Here is a 22,611-nt window from a genome sequence, read left to right on the forward strand (position 1 = left end):
ACTCATGTGCATATTTGGAAATTTTTAGTCATTGGGAGCCATGACATTTCTTTTCTCTGTATCACCAACTGTTACAAATACTTTCTTTTTACTATTAACCCTGGAACAGAAGCCCTCCTATTCTGTGACTGATTGGCAAGCAGAAATGACAGGGACAGGAAATGGGAAACGGTTCAGGGTCTTGGAATTCCCCCGGCTGCCTAATTAAGTGGCTTGTTATTTGGAAGTTTTTGAAATATTTGCCCCCTGGAGTTCCCCTGAAAGAAGAAAACATTTGATTTCATTGACAAAGAGTGTCTTCACAAAACATAAACTAAAAAATTCTCTCGCTGCAATGCAGCAAATATTTACTGTATTCACCGCACTGCTAGAGAGGGGGGAGAAAAACGTCCCTGACTAGGAAAACCAAGATTTTGTATTTACAATTTTTCTATCAGTTAACTAGTTAAACATGTCATTGATACAGGGCTCCTCTGTGGTTCACGTATGATTTATATTTACACACGTATATGAATGTATACACTCCATCCTAGTCACATTCAGGAAAAAAAAAAAAACGGGGAGTGAAGCCTGGCCTGAAGCACCGTTCCCGTTGCTAGTGATGAGCTCCTGAAATTAGGACACTTTCGTCAGTGCATTCGCCTCCAGAACAGAAAAACAAAAGTTTAAAAATAAAAGATACAGTGGTTGATTATAAAATAAATATACTCCCCAGAAGACTATAAAATCAAAGCTTCAAAATTAATCCTCTGATGCTGTTCTGCTTTCCAACACTCGTCTTTTTTCCATTTTCACAGCCAGCTGTTGAAGGTTGACAACACAGAACTGCTGAGGAAAACGGTTACAATCATTCACTTAATCGAGCCGAAACGCTGCCGGGTTGACTCCACCCCCGGACGCGGTCACCCACGCCGAGGGGAGGCCCCACTAGAGGAATCCGGCTGGGGTTAGACCCCAACCGGGTGACGCGGGGAAGACGCTCACCGCCCGCGCTGGGGCGTTTCCGCAAGGCTTCCCGCGATTCAAAACCTACGGCTCACGCTTCGCCACGTCCCCCTCAGGAGTATGTCAGGAACGGCGAGAGAAGGAAACGTCAAAAGTGCTCACGCGGCGAAATTAAAGGTTGGAACGCCGAGGGGACGCCCGGCCCCGCCGCCCCCGCGGGCTGACCGACTGCGTACGGCCTAGCGCGCGCTTCGGGCCGCTCTTCGCTTGCAGACTCCCCGGCGCCCTCGCGCGGCGTGACGCGATCCCGGCCGGCGCGCTGTCGTCACTGTGCGTCGGCGTGGGCCCTGCGCGGGCGGGGGGCTTTGGGAGCACGGGAGCCGAGCCGCCCGGCTTCTCGTTCTGTCGGCGTAGCAGCTCTTGGGGCTGTGGAGGATCCAGACTACCGCGCTGTTTCCGCGTTTGCTGCGCCGGACCAGCGGTGAGTGCAGCTCCTTCCGGGCTCCGGCCGCGCGAGGCGGGTAGGGCCGCACGGGCCGCGGGGGCCCGCTTCCCTGAGGCTGCAGCTGGGTGAGGGAAGACAGGGCCGGGGGCCGAGGCCGGGGTCGCAGTGAGCTCTCTGCTCTCTACTCTTCACTCTCGCCGAGGCTGTTTAATTCGGAAGCTCCAGCTCCAAGAATTGCGGTCGAAAATAATTTTTTTTCAATTGACCTGTTTGCAAGTCTGCTCTGGCCGCCGCCCACTTCTCCGGCCCTCGGACTCTGACCAAGATGTTGGTCAAGTTTTTGCAGGGTTTTGAACTTGACCCTTGGTATTCCTTTGTTTAGTATGTTCAGACGGAGACAGTTGTGTGGCGGCAGATTTCCTATATCAGATAGTTGCAACCGCGCTCTGCCACTGTAGTGGTCTATTGTGTATTGTGAGAAATAGCTCCGGGAAATTAATGGGTAAATTCCATAGTTTCTCTTATTTTCCCTTGCAGTCTGGCTCCCGCCTTCAACCCCCAAAGCCACAGTTTGCCTAAAGAGGGCAAGTCCACCGTACGGTGCTTGTAGATAAAAATCTGTAAAGATAGGACACCAAGTTCTGGTGTAACGAAAGCATTCGTGCAAGTCGTCACATTCCCAAGGCCAGTGTTTCACAAGCCATTATACTGTATATTGTTTTCACGTTGCTTTCTGTGGTTGTTGCTTTGGAATTGTGAGGGCATTGTAGAGTTGTAGGGTTGTATTGGTGGGTTCCTGATGCATTTACTCTCACTGATCAGTTTGCCTAGTCCTGGAGAGACTTGACATTAAAAAAAAAACGTTACAGTCTATTATGCCATCTAAATAACTGCTGCACTGATGCTCATGGGTGCAGTCTCTTTTTCACCACTAGTCCCCCTTTGCCTCTAGCAAACTGCCAGAGATATTATCCTTAAACTATTAAAAGTTGTCACCAGAAGAGGGGAGGAGACCAAGGCCAAAATATGTTTCTGTGTCCATCTGTCTTCAAAGTTGTGCATTAAAAAAAGTATTCTTAGTGCTACGGGGAGTATATTGCATGTATTTTGATTAAAAGCTTTTCTAATTAGTTTTGTTGACAAATAGCTGGAATAAAGATGTATTTTCTAAAGTGTAAATCACTTTTAGAATTTACTAAATAAATTGAAAAAAATATAAATTGTATTCATCATGAAAATACAGTTTTCTAAAATAGCGTTTGTTTTTTTCTTTTCAGATTTACAGCCCTGAAGAGTCTACTTTTTCCCCCTCATTTTTCCCCCTGCAGTAATAAATCCCATTATGGAGACTCAGAAACTTTATAAAGGGATATAGTTTGAATTCTGTGGAGTGTAATTTTGTGTATGAATTATACTTTTAAAATATGAAGCGTTTTCAGAAAGAAGGCTAGTAGAGTTAATTACTGGTTTATTATGCAAGAGCAGTAATTTTGTTGGTAATACAGTACCTTAGGCATTTGTGATAACACTAGAAAGGACAAGCTGTATCTTGATAAGTTGATTTACCTTTAATTACAAAATGAATGATATTGTAGATGCATGATTCTTAAATGAAAGGCAAGCTATTTAATATTTTTGTAAGAAGTTTCAGCTGTGGACATTTTATGGTTAACTAGTTTATGGAGAAAATACCTTCATTTGATCAAGTATACTAAAGTGGTATGCAAAGTTAGGAAGAAAGACAACATAATAATGATGCTGCAGGAAGTGGAAACAAATACAGACAATATTTAACAAAGACAGAAGAGTTAGCACTTTGTGAGTTTTAAGCAAAATTCATTTCATTTGACATTGTATACAGTATACATTGTATACATTGCACACAGTATAACAGGTTTAGGTTCAACAACACTTGTAGGTGTTGATATCTCCAAAAGTTTTTAGATGAAGCTAGTTTAACCTTCTTAAGTAAATACTATGATGATAAACTTTGTGAAATTGGCCTTTAGATAATGTGACCATATGAAGACTTTAATTCTTCTTGTTTACTAGAATAAAAGAAGATTTTTAAAAAATATGTTAAAGTGCTCATAGGGAAAGAAGCCTGCATATAGTTTTTTCCTCTTGTAGCATAGTCATTAATTGGCTTGATATCCCGGCTTCGTAGCTTGTAACTGAAAGCAAATTAAAGGCATAATTTAGGTATTCTATCCTTGTTTAGAATTTTTGGAATATAAACGTCCTTGAAAAGTCAAGAAGTCTTAGCATATTTTTGGAGGTGTGTCAACTTCTTTCAGACTATTAGGTCAGTATTACACCAAATAGCAAGCAAATAGCATTTGAGTTAATATAATCCCAGAGAGTATTAAATAGTATCTTGGTAATTTAGGAGAGATATTCATCCTACCTGAGTATCAACTCAGGTATAAATCCAGTAAAGAATTTTACATAAGTAGGGGCCTATCATTTGATTCTTTTTTATGGAAAAAATCTAATGTGAAGGGAAGAGAATTGTCATGTGAAGGGTTTTAGCAGTCAAAAAGTAAAATGACTCATGCACAAAACTACCTCCCAAAGACTTTTCCCAGATCCCTTGTATCAAAAAATTAAGAGTGTGATGGAAGATAGCACGATCTTGTCAGATTGGACAATCGTCAACAAACAAAAAATGAAATATGACTTTTCATGTGAACTCTACCGAATGTCTACATATTCAACTTTCCCTGTTGGTGTTCCTGTCTCAGAAAGGAGTCTTGCTCGTGCTGGTTTTTATTACACTGGTGTGAATGACAAGGTCAAATGCTTTTGTTGTGGCCTGATGCTGGATAACTGGAAACAAGGAGACAATCCTATTGAAAAGCATAAACAACTATATCCTAGCTGTAGCTTTATTCAGAATCTAGTTTCTGTTACTAGTCTGGAATCCACCTCTAAGAATGTTTCCTCTCCAGTGAGAAACAGTTTTACACATTCATTATTACCTACTTTGGAACATAGTAGCTCATTCAGTGGTTCTTATTCCAACCTTTCACCAAACCCTGTTAATTCTAGAGCAGTTGAAGACTTTTCCCCACTGAGGACTAACCCCTACAGTTATGCCATGAGTACTGAAGAAGCGAGATTTCTTACTTACCAGATGTGGCCATTAACCTTTTTGTCACCATCAGAATTGGCAAGAGCTGGCTTTTATTATATAGGACCTGGAGATAGAGTAGCCTGCTTTGCCTGTGGTGGGACTCTAAGTAACTGGGAACCAAAGGATGATGCTATGTCAGAGCACCGGAGACATTTCCCCAACTGTCCATTTTTGGAAAATTCTCTGGAAATGCTGAGGTTTAGCATTTCAAATTTGAGCATGCAGACACATGCAGCTCGACTGAGAACATTTATGTACTGGCCTTCAACTGTACCAGTTCAGCCTGAGCAGCTTGCAAGTGCTGGTTTCTATTACGTGGGTAAGAAAATGTATAGCTATACATTTTATCTAGTTCATTTTGATTTATATATTAGGACACGTACATATTCAGTTTTATTACTGTGTTTTCTTTAGGTCGTAGTGATGATGTCAAATGCTTTTGTTGTGATGGTGGCTTAAGGTGTTGGGAATCTGGAGATGACCCATGGGTTGAACACGCCAAGTGGTTTCCAAGGTAATTGTTTTGAAAGGTATTTCTACACAAATTCTGTGCTTAAAAGAAGTAAGCATGCTTACATGATTAAGTTTACATTTCAATATAACAAAGCTTCTTTATATCATTAGGGAATTAGCCTTTTTAAAACAAATTGTAACATTAATTGTTTTGGTACAAAATGTAGAATGTTGTATGATTTCTTCTTTTGTAAGCCATGTATTCAGGATATAGTTTAACTTATTCTTTTTTTTTTAATTTTTATTTATTTATTTTATTTTTGGCTGTGTTGTGTCTTCGTTTCTGTGTGAGGGCTTTCTCTAGTTGCGGCAAGCGGGGGCCACTCTTCATTGCGGTGCACGGGCCTCTCATTGTCAGGGCCTCTCTTGTTGCGGAGCACAAGTTCCAGAGGCGCAGGCTCAGTAGTTGTGGCTCACGGGCTTAGTTGCTCCGCAGCATGTGGGATCTTCCCAGACCAGGGCCCGAACCCGTGTCCCTGCATTGGCAGGCAGATTCTCAACCACTGCGCCACCAGGGAAGCCCCAGTTTAACTTATTCTTGATGACTCACTTACAATTATGGCCATACGTTTCATTTATGTTTTCCATTTTGCTTTAAAGAAGACTTAAGTATTATAAAAATATGTAAAATAGAACAAAAAGGAGATAAGTAGAAAAAGATAAGAAGGAAAAAGGAAAATAAGAAGGGACATGAAATGGATCTAGGAATAGGATAAATACAAAATGCATATAATAAAAGCTGATTGTACAATCAGTATTGTCTGATTATGATTGTAAATTATTTTTTCTCTGAACAATTTTATCTTGTCATGATATATCAGATATCTCCCTTTAGTCACTCTGTTTCTACCACTATGTCCTATTTTTTACTATAGCCTAGAAAGAATTTAGAGGCAGTGCTGTTGATGGAAATAGAATTAGAAATTAATTCTGTCTTTGTTACTGAGTAGCTATGTGAACTTGGACAAGTCATGTGACACCTTTGAGCCTTTCCTCATCTGTAAAATGAGGGAGTTGAAATAGATAATATGGTCTTTTAAAAAACTTGTAAAGTGTACCTAACATAAAATTTGCCATTTTAACCATTTTTAAGTATACAGTTCTGTGACATTAAGTACATTCACATTATTCCTCATTCATTACCACCATCTACTTCCAGACTTTTTAAAAATCTTCCCAGACTGAATCTTGTACTCATTTCATTAATTCCTCATCCCTCCCTCCCTGCAGCCCCTAGCAACCACCATTCTGCTTTCTGTCTCTGAATTCGACTATTCTAGGTACTTTATATAAAAGTGGAATCACATCATGTAGGTAATGTTTTGACTGGTGAGTGCCTTTCACAATAATGAGGAATCTCTTGAACCTCTTTAATATTCATAATGTATCAAGATAAATTATGACTTTTTAAATTCTCAAAAGTGATACATACTTTGTTTACTTTAAAGTATTTTTGTAGGAAAAAAGCATGTTCCATTGTCAGAATCGTATTTTTTTTTTTTATTTTTGGCCTTACCACACGGCTTGCAGGATCTTAGTTCCCCGACCAGGGTTGGAACCCAGGCCACAGCAGTGAAAGGGCCGAGTCCTAACCACTGGACCACCAGAGAATTCCTGATTGTCAGAATTTTAAATGATTTGATTGTGCTTGGCTCTATGAGAGTATGTACATATAATTTGAAATTTAATACTGTGTTAAAAAGACAGAAACAGCTTTCCAATTACAGTGTTCCAGTTGCTACATTTTGCCCTTTATAAAACAAAACCAAACAAAATCTTGGTTTACTTCTGTCATTTGTGTTTTGTTTTAGATGATTAAGTAAGGGAAAAGGCCAGTGTTGCTTTTTGTAAGGAACAAATTTCAATTGTGGAGAATCTTTAATCTCAGAAAACGAAAAACCAAAGTGGATAATCATTATCACTGTATTTTAACACTGTTTATTTATTCATTTATTAAATATTTGTATGCCTACTGGATACTGTTTTATTTTATTTTTTCCCTCTTAACATTTTTAGTAATAATCATTCGAAAGAAGAGATAATAGGGTTTACATTTCTGTATACAAAAGGAATTTCCTTTTTTCATCAGTATTGGTATTTACATGACAGTGTGGAATCAAATAAAAAATCAAGCCAAAGCAAAAGAAAGAAGAATCAAATTAAAGTGAAAGGTAAAAATTGTGGTACCATTGCATATGAGGTTGAAAATGAAATTAATAGGCAGACAAATGCAGATTTTGCAGCAGACCAGGAAGAATACTGGGATTCATTTCTATTGAGCATGATAATTCATGACAGTAACAGCACTGTCTGAAGGCAAGAGTCCTAGGAATAAGTAGTTGGAAGTAATGATGGGAAATCAGACATCATCATGAGGATCTTTTTTTCTCTTCTAATATCTTTTTTTAAATTGAAATATGTGACACAATATTATATTAGTTTCAGGTGTACTACATGGTGATTTGATATTTGCATACATTATGAAATTGTTACCATGATAAGCCTAGTAATCATCTGTCCCCATATAGAGTTATTGCAATATTATGACCATATTCTTTATGCTGTATATTACATCTCCATGGCTTATTTTATTTTATAACTCAGGTTTGTACCTGTGAAGCCCTTTCACCTATTTCCCTATATCCCCCTGATAACTATTTTAGATGCTGGGAATATATCAGTGAATAAGACAGACAAAAATCTCTGTCCTCAAAGAATTTATTGGAGAAGGGGGAAATACGGGGCAGCCAATGTTCATTATACTTCCTGCCTGTAGTCATTATGAATATAAGTTAGTCAGTCCCAGAATAAAAATACTTTAGAACTATATTAAGATCATGAACAATGACAAGCTGTATTCTCTGCATAATGAACTTGAGTCTTGAGCATGCTTACATGATCTCTACTAAATCTACCCATTTACCAGTTGAAGGACATTTGGGTTGTTTCCAGTTTGGAGCAATAATGAATAAAGCCACTCTAAACATTAATAAACCTTTGTGAACATATGTTTTTGTTTTGCTTAGGTAAATGTTATACTTAGGAGTGGGATTAGTGGGTTGGATGGCAAGTTTTGTTTACTATTGTAACTTTAGAAGAAACTGCCAAATCGTTTTCTGAAGTGGCTCTACCATTTTAAATTCCCACCAGGAAAGTATGATACCTCTAAGAGTTCCACATTCCTAATGACACATGGTATTGTCAGTCTTTTTGATTTTAACCATTCTAATAGATGTGTAGTGGTATTTCATTGTGATTTTAATTAGCATTTCCTTAATGATTAATGATGGTGAGCTTCTTATTTGCCATCTATATACAGTTGTCCCTCAGTATCAGTGGGTGATTGGTTCCAGGACACTCCCAGGGATTCCCCTCAAGAAACCAAAATTCATGGATGCTCAAGTCCCTCATATGACATAGTACAGTCAGCCCTCTGTATCTGTGGGTTCTTCATCCTGGACACTGTATTTTCTTTGATGAAGTGTCTCTTTTAAATTTTTTTGATTACTAAGTTCCGAGACTTCTCAATATATTCTGGATACAAGTCCTATATCAGATGTCTTTTGCAGCATTTCAGTCTGTGGCTTGTCTTTCCTTTTTTTATTAGTGTATTTGATGAGCAGAAGTTTTTAATTTTGATGATGTCAGTTTATCAATTTTATCTTTTATGGATTGTGCTGTTGGTCTCTTAGCTAAGAAATCTTTACCTAACCTAAGGACAAAAAGATTTTCTCCTAGGGTTTCCCTGGTGGTGCAGTGGATAAGAATCTGCCTGACAATGCAGGTGACACAGGTTCAATCCCGGGTCCAGGAGGATCCCACATGCACAAGCAGCTACGCCTGTGCGCCACAACTACTGAGCCTGTGCTCTAGAGCCCATGAGCCGCAACTACTGAAGTCCCGTGCCTAGAGCCCTTGCGCTGCAACAAGAGAAGCCACCGCAATGAGAAGCTCATGCACTGCAATGAAGAGTAGCCCCTGCTTGCCACAACTAGAGAAAGCCCAAGTGCAGCAACGAAGACCCAACACAGCCAAAAATGAATAAATAAAATAAAAATTTTAAAAATTAAAAAAAAGAAGAAAAGATTTTCTCCTGTGTTTTCTTCTAGAAGTTACATTGACAGGTTTTGTATTTAGGCATATGATTCATTTTTAGTTTGTTTTTGTGTATACTATGGACATAAATCAAGGCTTGTTTTTTGCATATTATATCAAGTTGTCTAGCACCGTTTGTTGAAAAAACAAAAGGTAAGAAACAGAAACGTTATTATGAACTTCCTGGAACACCATTGAGAAATTCTAGTAGTTTGAAAGCAAGTATTTGGGAGACACTGTCACATTATGTATAGATGAAAATACCTGATTCTCTATTTTTTAGAGAGAGGGTTTGTGCTTTAAGTATAATGGTAGAGTGGACAATGGAGATAGATTAGCAGATATTTTGTGAAAGATCACATTTTAGGATAGCAAATTACAGTTTCTGAAACTGTTAAGTCCCCAAAGTAAATTATCTAGAACAGTATTCTTCAAGCCTTAGCTTGTGCTCCTTTGAGGTCCAGACCTTTTTATTGTTATGATTGTATTAATGCAATCAAACAAAATATCACAATGCATCAGTGCATAGTAAGAATTTGTAATATTGTATGAGAATTTTGTTCCTGTTAGATGTGTATATGTACTAGGTTGTGATGTAAAATGTATGTACTATGGGGTACAGTCAAAGAATTTGAAAGCTACTTTTCTAGAATAATCAGATTATATTTTTGGTATAAAAGAATTTTAAAAATTTTCCTCTAACGTTTTAGGTGTGAGTTCTTGATACGCATGAAAGGGCAGGAGTTTGTTGATGAGATACAAGCTAGGTATCCTCATCTTCTTGAACAGGTAAATATGTTTTTATAATTGGCAACATTGAATTCTTCTAAGTAATAATTACAAAATATGATTAGAAGTGACAGTTACATCTGTTTTCTCATTAATTATAGTTACATGTTTTGTGTCCATCTTAATGGACATGTTTGTTCAGGGGCTTTTAAAAAAAGGGTGTTTTTTCCTTTTTTTTGAAAAATCACTCAACCTGCCACTGTACAAATTTGTGGTGGGGTTGGAGAAGAGTCTTTAGTGTCTCCTCCATATTTTTGAGAAAAACAAAATAACTTGTTAGCAGTTTGGAATCTCTGAGAGTGATTCAGCTGAAATATGACTTTCTAATTCTAAGTGGAATGAGAAACCATTAATACTTTTTCCTGTTTTCTTGAAACTAGAGAAATACTTGAATTCTAATTTGGAATTGGGTGATGTATAAGGAAATGTTTTATTATGATTAAAGTAAAACATAGCAAGTTGAAGTATGTTTTCAAAAGCATGTGTACAGTACTTAAGATAAATAATATTGCTATGTTCAGGTTGTTTGAGATTTCTGATTTTACCTATTATTTTTTTCTCCTGTTTTATAGCTATTGTCAACTTCAGATACTCCTGGAGATGAAAATGCGGATCCACCAAGTATGTATGAAAATATTCCAAATATAGAATAGGATTTTTTTGTAAGAATATTAAGAATGAAAGTATGTAAACAAAGGATTTCTGAGGTCATAGAAAAAAGTGCTAGAAAGTTAATAAATATTATGTATCTACTAAGATTCATGACATTTTTAGAGGATTCTTGGAAGTATTCTAGTTTTTGTTCTTAAAGTGCTGACATTCTCACTGGAGAGACAAGACAAGTGCAAAAGAAAAACAACTTCAGGGAATACCAAATGAGAAGAGCAAATAATAAGCACTCCAAAGAGGAAATGTTTGTATAAGCTAGCATGTTTGGAAAGGCCCAGTTCACATGATTTGAAAATTGGGCTAGATATTAGGTATTTGCCAGGTATGTAGTAGTTTAGTGCAAGGATAGGAAATATATCTTCTGGTTATAATTTAATTTTAGCCACATCTGGCATTTAGTGTATACTGTTATTCAGGTCTCCTTTTTCCTTATTAACTTTCTGTCTGGATGATCTAGCCAGTGTTGAAAGTGGGATATTGAAGTCCCCTACTATTATTGTATTGCTATTTCTTCCTTTAGTTATATTAATATTTGCTTTAAATATTTAGGTGCTTCAATGTTTGTTGCATATAAATTTACAATTGTTTTATGTACTCTTAATGAGTTGACCCCTTCATCACTACATATAGTGATCTTTGTCTCTTGTCACTGATTTTGATTGAAAGTCTATTTTATTTTATGTAAGTATAACCACTCCTCATTACTTTTGATTACCATTTGCATAGAACACCTTTTATATCTTTTCATTTTCAACCTTTCTGTCTCCTTAAAGCTAAAGTGATTCTTTTATAGGCAGCATACTGTTGGATCTTATGGGGTTTTTTAAATCCATTCAGCCATTCTTTGTCTTTTGATTGGAGAATTTAGTCCATTTACATTTAAAGTAATTATTGGTATTGTAATTATTGATATATAAGGAGTTTTTATTATGATTTTATTAATTGTTTTCTGACTGTTTTTTAGTTTGTTCATTTCTTCCTCTTTTGCTCTCTTCCTTTCTGATTTATTTTCTGTAGTAGTGTGCTTTAATTTCTCTATTGTATTTTCTGTATGTACTACAGGTTTTTTCTTTGTGTTTACCATGAAGCTTATGTAAAATATCTTAGATACAATAGTCTATTTTAAGCTGATAACAACTTACCTTCAATCATTTACAAAAACTCTACAGTTTTACTTCTCCTCACTCCATGTTTTACACTATTTTTTTTTTTTTTTTTGGCGGTACGCGGGCCTCTCACCGCTGTGGCCTCTCCCGTTGCGGAGCACAGGCTCCGGACGCGCAGGCCCAGCGGCCATGGCCCACGGGCCCAGCCGCTCCGCGGCACCTGGGATCCTCCCGGACCGGGGCACGAACCCGCATCCCCTGCACCGGCAGGCGGACTCTCAACCACTTGCGCCACCAGGGAGGCCCATGTTTTACACTATTGATGTCATACTTTTTATCTTTTTATATTCTGCATCCAGTAACAAGTTATTGTAGTTATAGTTAATAATATTAATGGTTTGTATTTTTTATTTTTATGTTTTTTTCTATAAATATTTCTTTTTTCTTTTAACTTTTATTGGAGTATAGTTGGTTTACAATGTTGTGTTAGTTTCAGGTGTACAGCATAGTGATTCAGTTATACATATACATATATTCATTCTTTTTCAGATTCTTTTCCCATATAGGTTATTGTAGAATACTGAGTAGAGTTTCCTCTGTAAGTCCTTGTTGCTTATCTATTTTATATATAGTTATGTGTGTATGTTAATCCCAAGCTCCTAATTTATCCCTCCCCCCCCCCCATTTCCCTTTTGGTAACCATAAGTTTGTTTCTGAAATCTGTGAGTCTGTTCCATTTTGTAAATAAGTTCATTAACTCATTTTTTAAAAAATTAGGTTCCATATATGAGTGATACCATATGATATTTGTCTTTCTCTGACTTCTCTTAGTATGATAATCTCTAGGTCTATTCATGTTGCTGCAAATGGCATTATTTCATTCTTTTTTATGGCTAATATTTCATTGTATATATGTACCACATCTTCTCTATCCATTCCTCTATCAGTGGACGTTTGGGTTGCTTCCATGTCTTGGCTATTGTAAACAGTGCTGCAGTGAACATTGGGGTGCGTGTTTCTTTTCAAATTATGCTTTTCTCCAGATATATGCCCAGGAGTGGGATAGCTGGATCATATGGTAGTTCTGTTTTTTAGTTTTTTAAGGAACCTCCATACTGTTCTCCATAGTGGTTATACCAGTGTACATTCCCACCAACAGCGTAGGAGGGTTCCCTCTTCTCTACACCCTCTCTAGCATTTATTGTTTGTAGACTTTGATAATGGCCATTCTGACTGGTGTGAGGTGATACCTCACTGTAGTTTTGATTTACATTTCTCTGATAATTAGTGATGATGAGCATCTTTTTATGTGCTTTTTGGCCATCTGTATGTCTTATTTGGAGAAATGTCTATTTAGATCTGCACTTTTTTTTTTTTCTTTTTTTTGCGGTACGCGGGCCTCTCACTGTTGTGGCCTCTCCCGTTGTGGAGCACAGGCTCCGGATGTGCAGGCCCAGTGGCCATGGCTCACGGGCCCAGCCGCTCCGTGGCATGTGGGATCCTCCCGGACCGGGGCACGAACCCATGTCCCCTGCATTGGCAGGCGGACTCTCAACCACTGCGCCACCAGGGAAGTCCTTCTGCGCATTTTTTGATTGAGTTGTTTTTTCTGTTTGTTTGTTTTGTTTTTTTTGTTTTTTTGCAGTACGCTGGCCTCTCACTGTTGTGGCCTCTCCCGTTGCGGAGCACAGGCTCTGGACGTGCAGGCCCAGCGGCCATGGCTCATGGGCCCAGCCGCTCCACGGCATGTGGGATCTTCCCGGACTGGGGCACGAACCCGTGTCCCCCGCATTGGCAGGCAGACTGTCAACCACTGCGCCACCAGGGAAGCCCCGAGTTGTTTGTTTTTTTGACATAAAGCTGTATGTGCTGTTTGTATATTTTGGGGATTAAGCTCTTGTTGGTCGCATCATTTGCAAATATTTTCTCCCATTCTGTGGGTTGTATTTTCATTTGGTTTATGGTTTCTTTTGCTGTGCAAAATATATTGTTGTTTTTTAACTTATGCTAAAGATACACTATAGGGTGTTATGAATTTGACTACATATTTACCTTTACCAGTAAGTTCTTTTTCATGTTGTTACTTAGCGTCTCTTCATTTTAACTTGAAGAAATCACTTTAGTATTTCTTGTAAGGCAGGTTTAGTGTTGATGAACTCCCTCAACTTTTGTTTGTCTGGAATGTTTTTATCTCTCCTTCATTTCTGAAGGACAGTTTTGCCAGTGTTCTTGGTTGGCTTTTTTTTTTTTTTCCTTTTAGTACTTTGATATATTAAGTCATTCTCTTCTGGCCTTCAAGGTTTCTGCAGAGAAATGTGCTGATAGCCTTAGGGGGTTCCTTTGTATGTGAGGAGTCATTTTTTTCTTGCTGCTTTCAAAATGGTTTCTCTGTCTTTTCGCTTTTAATATTTTGACTATAATGTGTCTTGGAGTAATCTTTGGGCTGATCTTACTTGAGGTTCTTTGAACTTAACTGTTTGTGGATATCCATATCTCTCCCAAGATTTGGGAGCTGAAGTTTTCAGCTATGATTTCTTTAAGTTTTCTTCCCTTTTTTCTGTCTTCTGGGATTCCCATGATTTGACTGTTCATTCATTTGGTTGTGTCCTATAATTCATGTAGACTTCCTTCACTCTTTAGTTCTCTTTTCTTTTTGTTCCTATAACTGGCTAATTTCAAATGATCTCCATTTGAGTTCTCTGATTCTTTCTTCTGCATGAGCAAGTCTATTATTGAAGTTTTCTATTGATGTTTTTCAGTTCTGTCCTTGTATTCTTCAGCTCCAGGTTTTCTGTTTGATTCTTTTTTGTGGTTTCTGTTTCTTGATTAAACTTCTGATTTTGTTCATGCATTGTTATCTTCATTTCATTTAGTTGTTTATCTTTGTTCTCTTGAATTTTGTTGAGTTTTTTTAAGGTGACTCTATTGAGTTCATTGTCAGGCAAACCATAGATCTTGACTTCTTTGGGGTCAGTTCTGGATCTTCATTGGTTTCTTATGATGGTGTCATATGTGCCTGATATCTATGATATTTGAATGTAGCCTTGCCTTGGTGTCTGTGCATTTGAGGGAGCAAATGCTGCTTGCAGTCTTTATTGACTGTTTTTGGCAGGTAAAGACCTTCTCCTTTCAGTCTTGATGGATACGGAGCTGTTTTTGGGTTTGTAGCTGGGACCATGGTCAGGAATTCAGGTGCCTGGTACAGGCCAGTCTTCTCAAAATGGCTCTCCTTGGTCTTGGAATACACTGGGGTTTCATAATCTTATACCTAAATCCCAAAGCCTCCCACAAAGGCACTTTTGTCCTTGGATGGATTCCAAAATGTTGTTGACTGGGGATACAAGTTGGGGGCATCTTAACTGGCAATCTTGCTATCATTAGTTTCCTGCATCCTTCTTAAGGTATATTCCTCACTTGGCTTCCTGGACACCACATTCTTGGTTTTCCCGTTTCCCTGGTTGATCATAAACAATTGCCTTTGGTGGTTACTCCTTTTTCAAACCTCTAAATGATGGAGTACCTCTCAACATTCAACCCAAATGTATTTCTCCATTTCCTGAGCTGCAGACTGGCATGTTCAACTACCTGTTTAAATCTCTACTTGGTTATACTGGGTGTCTCAGACTTAATATAACCAAAGCAAACATTTTTGCCCCATCCTTCATCCCTCAAATTTGCTCTTTCTCTGGTCTTCCCAACTCAGTTAATGGCACTCACTTCCTAAGGTCAAAAGTTGACTTAAGTTAGACATCATCCCTGATTCCTCCTTTTACTTTGTATATTTAATCTATTAGAAGTCCTTCCATCTCTGCCTTTATAATATGTCCTAAATCTTACCGCTTCTCTCCATCTCCACCACCATTAGCCTGATTCAAGCTGCCATGAGTGCCATAAAGTCACTTGATGACTTTTTGTCATAAAATCCTAACAGGTCTCCCCGATTCCATTTTACCTCATTAAAATTTATCACAGAGCTGCCAGAATCATCTTTTGAAAAAACAAATCAGGTTTTATAAGTACCCTACTTAAAACCCTCCTAGAATACTGTAGCAAACTTAGAATAAAATATAAACTCCTCAAAAGGCTCTACATGATCTAGGCATCACCCTCGTCTCTGACTTTGCATCACCTTTCTGTTTCTTGAGTATATCGAGCTTTTCTCTTGACTTGAGGCTTTTATACTTGCTGTTCTCTTTGCCTGAAAGACTTCTTTCAGATATTCCCGTAGCTCACTCCTTATCTTTCAGGTGTTTGTTCTGGCGTGTTCTCTCTTCAGACAGGGTTTCCACATACGTTTGAGCAAGGGAGCACATGCACATTGTATATTTATTTTTATTATAAAACAGTTTTCCAGCAGATGGCAGTAAAGTGTCTTGAAGAATGATGTCATTTTGTAATTTTCACAGAAGTGCCATATTGGCTAGCGTTGTCCCTGTTCTCGGAAAATGCTTCTCTGATCACCCTTTCCTAATTGTCCTTCTGCTTCCTAGTTTGTTTTAACCACCTTATACTGCTTTATTTTTTTCAGAACATCTGTCAGTATCTGAAATCATATTACTTGTTTGTTTGTTTTTGTTTTTGTTTTTGTTTTGCTGTACGCGGGCCTCTCACTGTTGTGGCCTCTCCTGTTGTGGAGCACAGGCTCTGGACGCGCAGGCTCAGCGGCCATGGCTCACGGGCCTAGCCGCTCCACGGCATGTGGGATCTTCCCGGACTGGGGCACGAACCCATGTCCCGTGCATCGGCAGGCGGACTCTCAACCACTGTGCCACCAGGGAATCCCCCATATTACTTCTTTAATCACATTTTTTACCCATTTTTAGACGTATTTTGTGTGAATTAGTCTTCCACTTTACTGTTCTTCCCATCTTTGTTTATTTTATTCTCTGTTTCATCTATCCACCTCTCTAGGTCTTCTCCATCCTTTAAGTTCAAACTCTAATGCCATCTTTTCCATGAAGTTTTTGTTGATTTCCCCCACTTTTCTAGCTGAATTGAGATAATTTTTCACTTCTAAATTTGTGTAGCATCTCATTTTCCAAAATTGACTGTACATCAGAATCATTTGAGGAATATTTAGAATATTCCTATGCCCCATCCCTAAGAGTCTCTATTAAGTAGGTCTAGGATGTGAGAAGTGGTATTTTTTAAAAGTACAGCCTATTACTACACTCTCATTTGATGCTTATCAGGTTCAAACGTTTGTTGGAGTTATAGGTAATTGGTGTATATAGCTCATCTCCCTTACCAGAATATAATCCTCACTAGAGTAAAGACTGTATCATAGTCATTATTCTCTGTATTTTTATATTTATGGAATTTATACAAATACATGTCTTTTAAACTAGTTGTTCATTTTGGACCTGGAGAAAGTTCTTCAGATGATGCAGTCTTGATGAATACACCTGTGGTTAAAGCTGCCTTGGAAATGGGCTTTAGTAGAAGCCTGGTAAAGCAGACAATTCAGAGTAAAATCCTAACAACTGGAGAGAATTACAGAACAGTTAATGATATTGTGTCAGCACTTCTTAATGCTGAAGATGAGAAAAGAGAAGAAGAGAAGGAAAGACAAACTGAAGAAACAGCATCAGGTATTTGGGAATGTTAGTCACCTGCATTACTTCCATTGAGGGCTCATAGGACTGTCTCACATGTTGCAGTACAGTGAGCATCCGCCTCTGTCCACTAACTGCTGGTGACAGCCACCAATCATTTCCAACCTCACATCCCCTTCTCCACTGTGGGCAATGTATCACCCTAGTTGAGAAGCACTGACTACAGTTTTTTGGGGTTTTTTTGAATGTTTATTTTCCAAGAAGATTGCTGATTTATGCTAATCAGAGGATTTTAGCATAATTCCTTTCTTGAGCTATACTGCATTTCTTCCTCATACATTAACAAATTTAAACTATTTTGAAAAAGCAAGATTTTATAGTTGGGTGTCTGTCTTGTTTCTACTTTTTTTTTTTTTAAGTTCCTTCAAATCATATTCTTAACATGGTATTTGACTGTCTAATCCTCGCTTCGTGATCCTTATACAAAAAATAGAATCCATGATGAAATCCTAGGCTTTGATGAGAAGCACCTGCCCAGTCCAAAGATAGTAGAGAACTGATTTTGGTGTTCATCCAGATTATGTTAAGGCTCAGACTCCCAAAACAGGTCTTTTGAGTAATCATTCCTTTAATAAATGTTAATTGAGGATGAGCACCTGTGCCAAATACTGTGCTATTCATGGTGCTTACTTTCAAGGAGCTTATAGACTAGCTGTGGAAACTAGCATGCAGAAGATAGGGTTAAAGGGCCAGCAGAGGTGAAGGTTGCATATATAGTGAAAATTGGGGCATTTGGGTTGGAAGACACTTTCTCGGTTTAAGCTTGTAAGTAATGTTAGGAATAGTTTGAGAACCTCATTGTTTGGCCATGTTACACAGTGTTTGAAGTCTGATTTCTAGTTGAGACAGGTTTGTATTTAAACCCTGGCTCTGTCAGTTACCAGGTTGGCAATTAATTTAACCAGACCTGAGTTTTTCTCATCTGTAAAATGGGGATGATAACAGTACCAATTGCATGGGGCAGCTATAGGAATTAAGTGAGATGTTACAAGTAAAACAGTTTAGCACAGTGCCTAGAAAATCAAAAAAATTTTTAAGTAAATTTATTTGGGAAATGGGAAGGGCTTCGTGCAAGAAAGGGCCTGAGGAAAGTGAAAAGATTTAAAGATTGTTAACCAGTAATAAAACACAGGTTAAATGAAATCACTCTAATAAAACTGGTCACCATAGTTTTGTGACTTTCTTGTTCTTTGTAAGGTTCAATGAGTAGTCTTAAATTATGGATTTTTTGTTGTTTGTTTTGTTTTTGGCCGAGTGGCATGTGGGATCTTAGTTTCCTGACCAGGGATCGAACCACGCCCCCTGCAGTGGAAGTGCAGAATCTTAACCACTGGACTGCCAGCAAAGTCCCTTGAATTACAGATTTGAAATTGTTTCTTAATAAGCAAACAAGTCAGAAAAGGAATAGGGAGGAAGAATTTAGGATGCTAATAAGAGAAGATCATTGAGATACCTGACTACATCTAGACTAGAATGGGAAGTAAGCAAAGCCAGGAGACAACTCTTGTGTTAGTAGTTGGGAATGACATGGAGATTGAAGAATAAATGTTAGTAGTGAGGTGAATTATTAAGGTAGAGGATCTAAGTTGTGGTCAGAGAAGGGAATTCCATAATTTTGAGATGAATAGAGCGTTTGACTTCTATAAAGAAGTAAAAGGGGAAGGAAATGGTCTTTTTTTTCCTGCAACTTTACAATAGACTTTTTTATTTCTCATTAAACTTGTAAATATAGAAATGTACTTTTTTTAAGGTTGAAAGCAGGCAATTGAATGTTTTGGTGATTGCGGGCATCAGAAGAGGAACTTTTTGAAAAATACTGTAGGAATTTATGCCCATATTCCATAAATGTAGGAAATTTAACAGTGGATTTTGTGCTTTTTAAAAAAGATTAGGCTTGATTCACATGCAGTCTTTTTTAATTGTTATAAACCTAGACCTTTATAAGACAATATTGGTAGCTAATTATGTGCCAGATATTGTGATAAATACTTCACATGTATCTCATTTAATCCTTACAACTCTTTGAGAAAGGTACTATTATTATCTACATTTTACAGATGAGGAAACTGAGGTGTATGGAGGTTAGGGCACATAGTTAGTAAGTGGCTAAGCCAGTGTGGGGCTATAGGTCTGTCCTATCTCTACAGCTCAAACTCTTCAACACTGCTTACTGCATCTTAAACATGGAGTTGAAGACACTAATCTAGGAGACCTGATTCTATAACTGATTCTTTCTGTGACCTTGGGTAGGTCACAGTTAATGATATTGTGAGTCTTTCTCTCCCTATCTGAAAATGAGAAGCAGTCATACCTGCCTTGTTTAATTGATAGGATCTTTTTATCAAAGGAGACAACTCATATGAAAATGCTTATAAAAGTAAAGTGATATAATGCAAAGAGAAGTCAGTATTAATTCCATGCGGGCAAAGTACAGAGGTGGCAAATTTATACTGCCCTCTAAAATTCTCTGCTTACTTTCAGCAGGATAAAGCAGGGTTCTAAGACAGGTAAATATATAGACTTTAATAAGTTACAAAAAACAGAGACCATGTGTGTACTTATATATAATATGCCTTAGCTACATCTTCTGAAAGTTTTCCAAGTGACACACATTAAATTGCAGAGGAGTAATTTTGTCCTTCTTTTCCCAGCTCCTATTTATTTAGTGTCTGAATTGTTCATAGGTTGGTTGTTAGTATATGAGTGTAGTTGAAGTAGTTTATAATCTAATGGATTTCTTTCTTTCTTTTTTTTAACATGAAGATGATTTGTCCTTGATTCGGAGGAATAGAATGGCTCTCTTTCAGCAGTTGACGTGTGTGCTTCCTATCCTGGATAATCTTTTAGAGGCCAATGTAATTAATAAACAGGAACATGATATTATTAAACAAAAAACACAGATACCTTTGCAAGCAAGAGAACTGATTGACACCGTTTTAGTTAAAGGAAATGGTGCTGCCAACATCTTCAAGAACTGTCTTAAAGAAATTGACTCTACATTATATAAGAACTTATTTGGTGAGTTTGTTGGTAAAGTTATTTTAGAAATTCTTGGGATTATGTTTATCCTTGTGTTTGACAAACAAAACGAATCCAGTTAGCAACCTGTATACATTTAACTTGTTCTAAAAAAGTGAAGTCTTTTATTACCCAAGTAGCATGACTAAATAATTTCTGATGATATATAGCTAGAATCTGTGTTGTTCAGGATATAGTAGGTGAAAAATAATAGGTAGTAGACGAAGCAGTCTTGTATTTGGTAGAGTGATGCCTTGAAAAAAAAATTTTTTTAATTGAGGTGTAGTTGATTTACAATATTATATAAGTTCCAGGTGTACAGCACAGTGATTCAAAATTTTTGTAGATTATACTCTCTTTATAGTCATTATAAAATATTGGCTATATTCCCTGTGCGGTACCATAAATCCTTGTAGCTTGTTTATTTTATACATAGTAGTTTGTACCCCTTAGTCCCCCTATCCTTATCTTCCCCTCAACTTCCCTCTCCCCACTGGTAACCACTAGTTTGTTCTTTATATCTTTGTCTTTATCTTTTTTGTTATATTCACTAGTTTTATTTTTTAGATTCCACATACAAGTGATAAAATAGAATATATGTCTTTCTCTGACTTATTTCACTAAGCACAATACACTCCAGGTCCATCCATGTTATCGAACATGACAAAATTTCATTTCTTTACGAAAAAAAATTTTTTAATGAGTTATTAGAGTGATGTTTTTTGTTATGTTTTTCTTTCCTCAGTGGAAAAGAATATGAAGTATATTCCAACAGAAGATGTTTCAGGTAAACAAAATTAAGACTTAGGACCAACATGAAATATTACCCTTTCATTTTTTTTAATGGAAGTTTCTGTTGTTACTAGGTCTGTCACTGGAAGAACAATTGAGAAGGTTGCAAGAAGAAAGAACTTGTAAAGTGTGTATGGACAAAGAAGTTTCTATTGTATTCATTCCTTGTGGTCATCTGGTAGTATGCCAGGAATGTGCCCCTTCTCTAAGAAAATGCCCTATTTGCAGGGGTATAATTAAGGGTACTGTTCGTACATTTCTCTCATAAAAGAAAAATAGGCTATATGTTGCCTATATATAAAAGTCTTTAAAATGTTGTTTGAACATTTGAATCTATCTGAAGTAAAAAAGGAATTATTCGTTCTTTAATTAATAACATTTTTGTTCTACTCTGCTTTCTTTGGTACTAGTAATCTTGTTTCCAAAAGAATATCATATATAATATTTAATCTTAATCTCTGTTTATATGAAAGGTAAGATTTATGTTTGAGCTGTATTAGTGTACATGTATGAACACAGGAGGAGTTAAAGGAGCAATCTTAATGCTATTATGTATCATTTTAGGAGTGACTAGTTTTGGTATTCTTTCTGAAAGCTTTGAGTACTACTTTAGAGTGTAGTTGAAAGAAATGGAAACCAGGAGCTCTGGAGTTTATCACAATTATATTGCCAAATTCTCATTGGTGTTTCTTCAGTTGTGTTGTAAAATAGGACTTTTCTCTTACAGGTAAAAAAGCTTTTCCCTAATTTGTGAGAAACATCTTAATAAAGGTCTTTAAAAAGACTACATCATCAATTTTTTTCCTCTGATTTAGAAAGTAATTTCCGTAAGCCTTCACAGGGTTATATAAGGATCAGATAATGTACATAAGCATATTATCTGTCACACTGTAAGCACTTCAGATGCTAGTTATTAAATTAAAAAATTGAGGGCTTCCCTGGTGGTGCAGTGGTTGAGAGTCCGCCTGCCGAAGCAGGGGACACAGGTTCGTGCCCTGGTCTGGGAAGATCCCACGTGCCACGGAGCGGCTGGGCCCGTGAGCCATGGCCGCTGAGCCTGCGCATCTGGACCCTGTGCTCCGCAACGGGAGAGGCCACAACAGTGAGAGGCCCGCGTACCACAAAAAAAAAAAAAAAAAAAAAAATTGAATTCATGAAACAAATTACCAAGAAGTGTTTTTTTTAATAGTAAAGGGATTTATGAGAATTTCCTTTAGATGGTACTATCTGTCTAGTTGCTTTGTATATTATAGATATTATTTGAATTAAAAATTCATATCAAAAATTATTAACAGAATTATGTAAATCTTCATTGGAATTTTAAAAAATAGTTTAATCATTTTGTTGTTGAATAGGTGTTGGTGGGATGAGGAGGTGGAATATAGGCAATGGTAAGTATCTTTTTTGGGGTCCAGTCATATTTGACCTTTCCCAGGTCTGGGTCTATGGCAGACTTCTGAGGCCAGGTGGAAAGGAGGTCTAATATTA

At 37.4% G+C, this 22,611-nt stretch overlaps 1 protein-coding gene across 1 annotated transcript; it reads left to right on the forward strand.

The window, feature by feature from the left end:
- The first annotated feature begins 922 nt into the window (after nt 1-922).
- On the forward strand, nt 923-22,411 carry LOC132493681 (baculoviral IAP repeat-containing protein 2). The gene is made up of 9 exons (XM_060104431.1): nt 923-1,426; nt 2,668-4,845; nt 4,941-5,040; nt 9,845-9,923; nt 10,496-10,544; nt 17,047-17,289; nt 20,077-20,331; nt 21,077-21,118; nt 21,198-22,411. The coding sequence occupies exons 2-9, from the start codon at nt 3,945-3,947 to the stop codon at nt 21,389-21,391; spliced, it is 1,863 nt and encodes a 620-aa protein (XP_059960414.1). The 5' UTR covers nt 923-1,426; nt 2,668-3,944; the 3' UTR covers nt 21,392-22,411.
- Nucleotides 22,412-22,611: the final 200 nt, after the last annotated feature.

The sequence above is a fragment of the Mesoplodon densirostris genome, chromosome 7 (assembly GCF_025265405.1).
Source record: "Mesoplodon densirostris isolate mMesDen1 chromosome 7, mMesDen1 primary haplotype, whole genome shotgun sequence".
Lineage (NCBI taxonomy): Eukaryota > Metazoa > Chordata > Mammalia > Artiodactyla > Ziphiidae > Mesoplodon > Mesoplodon densirostris.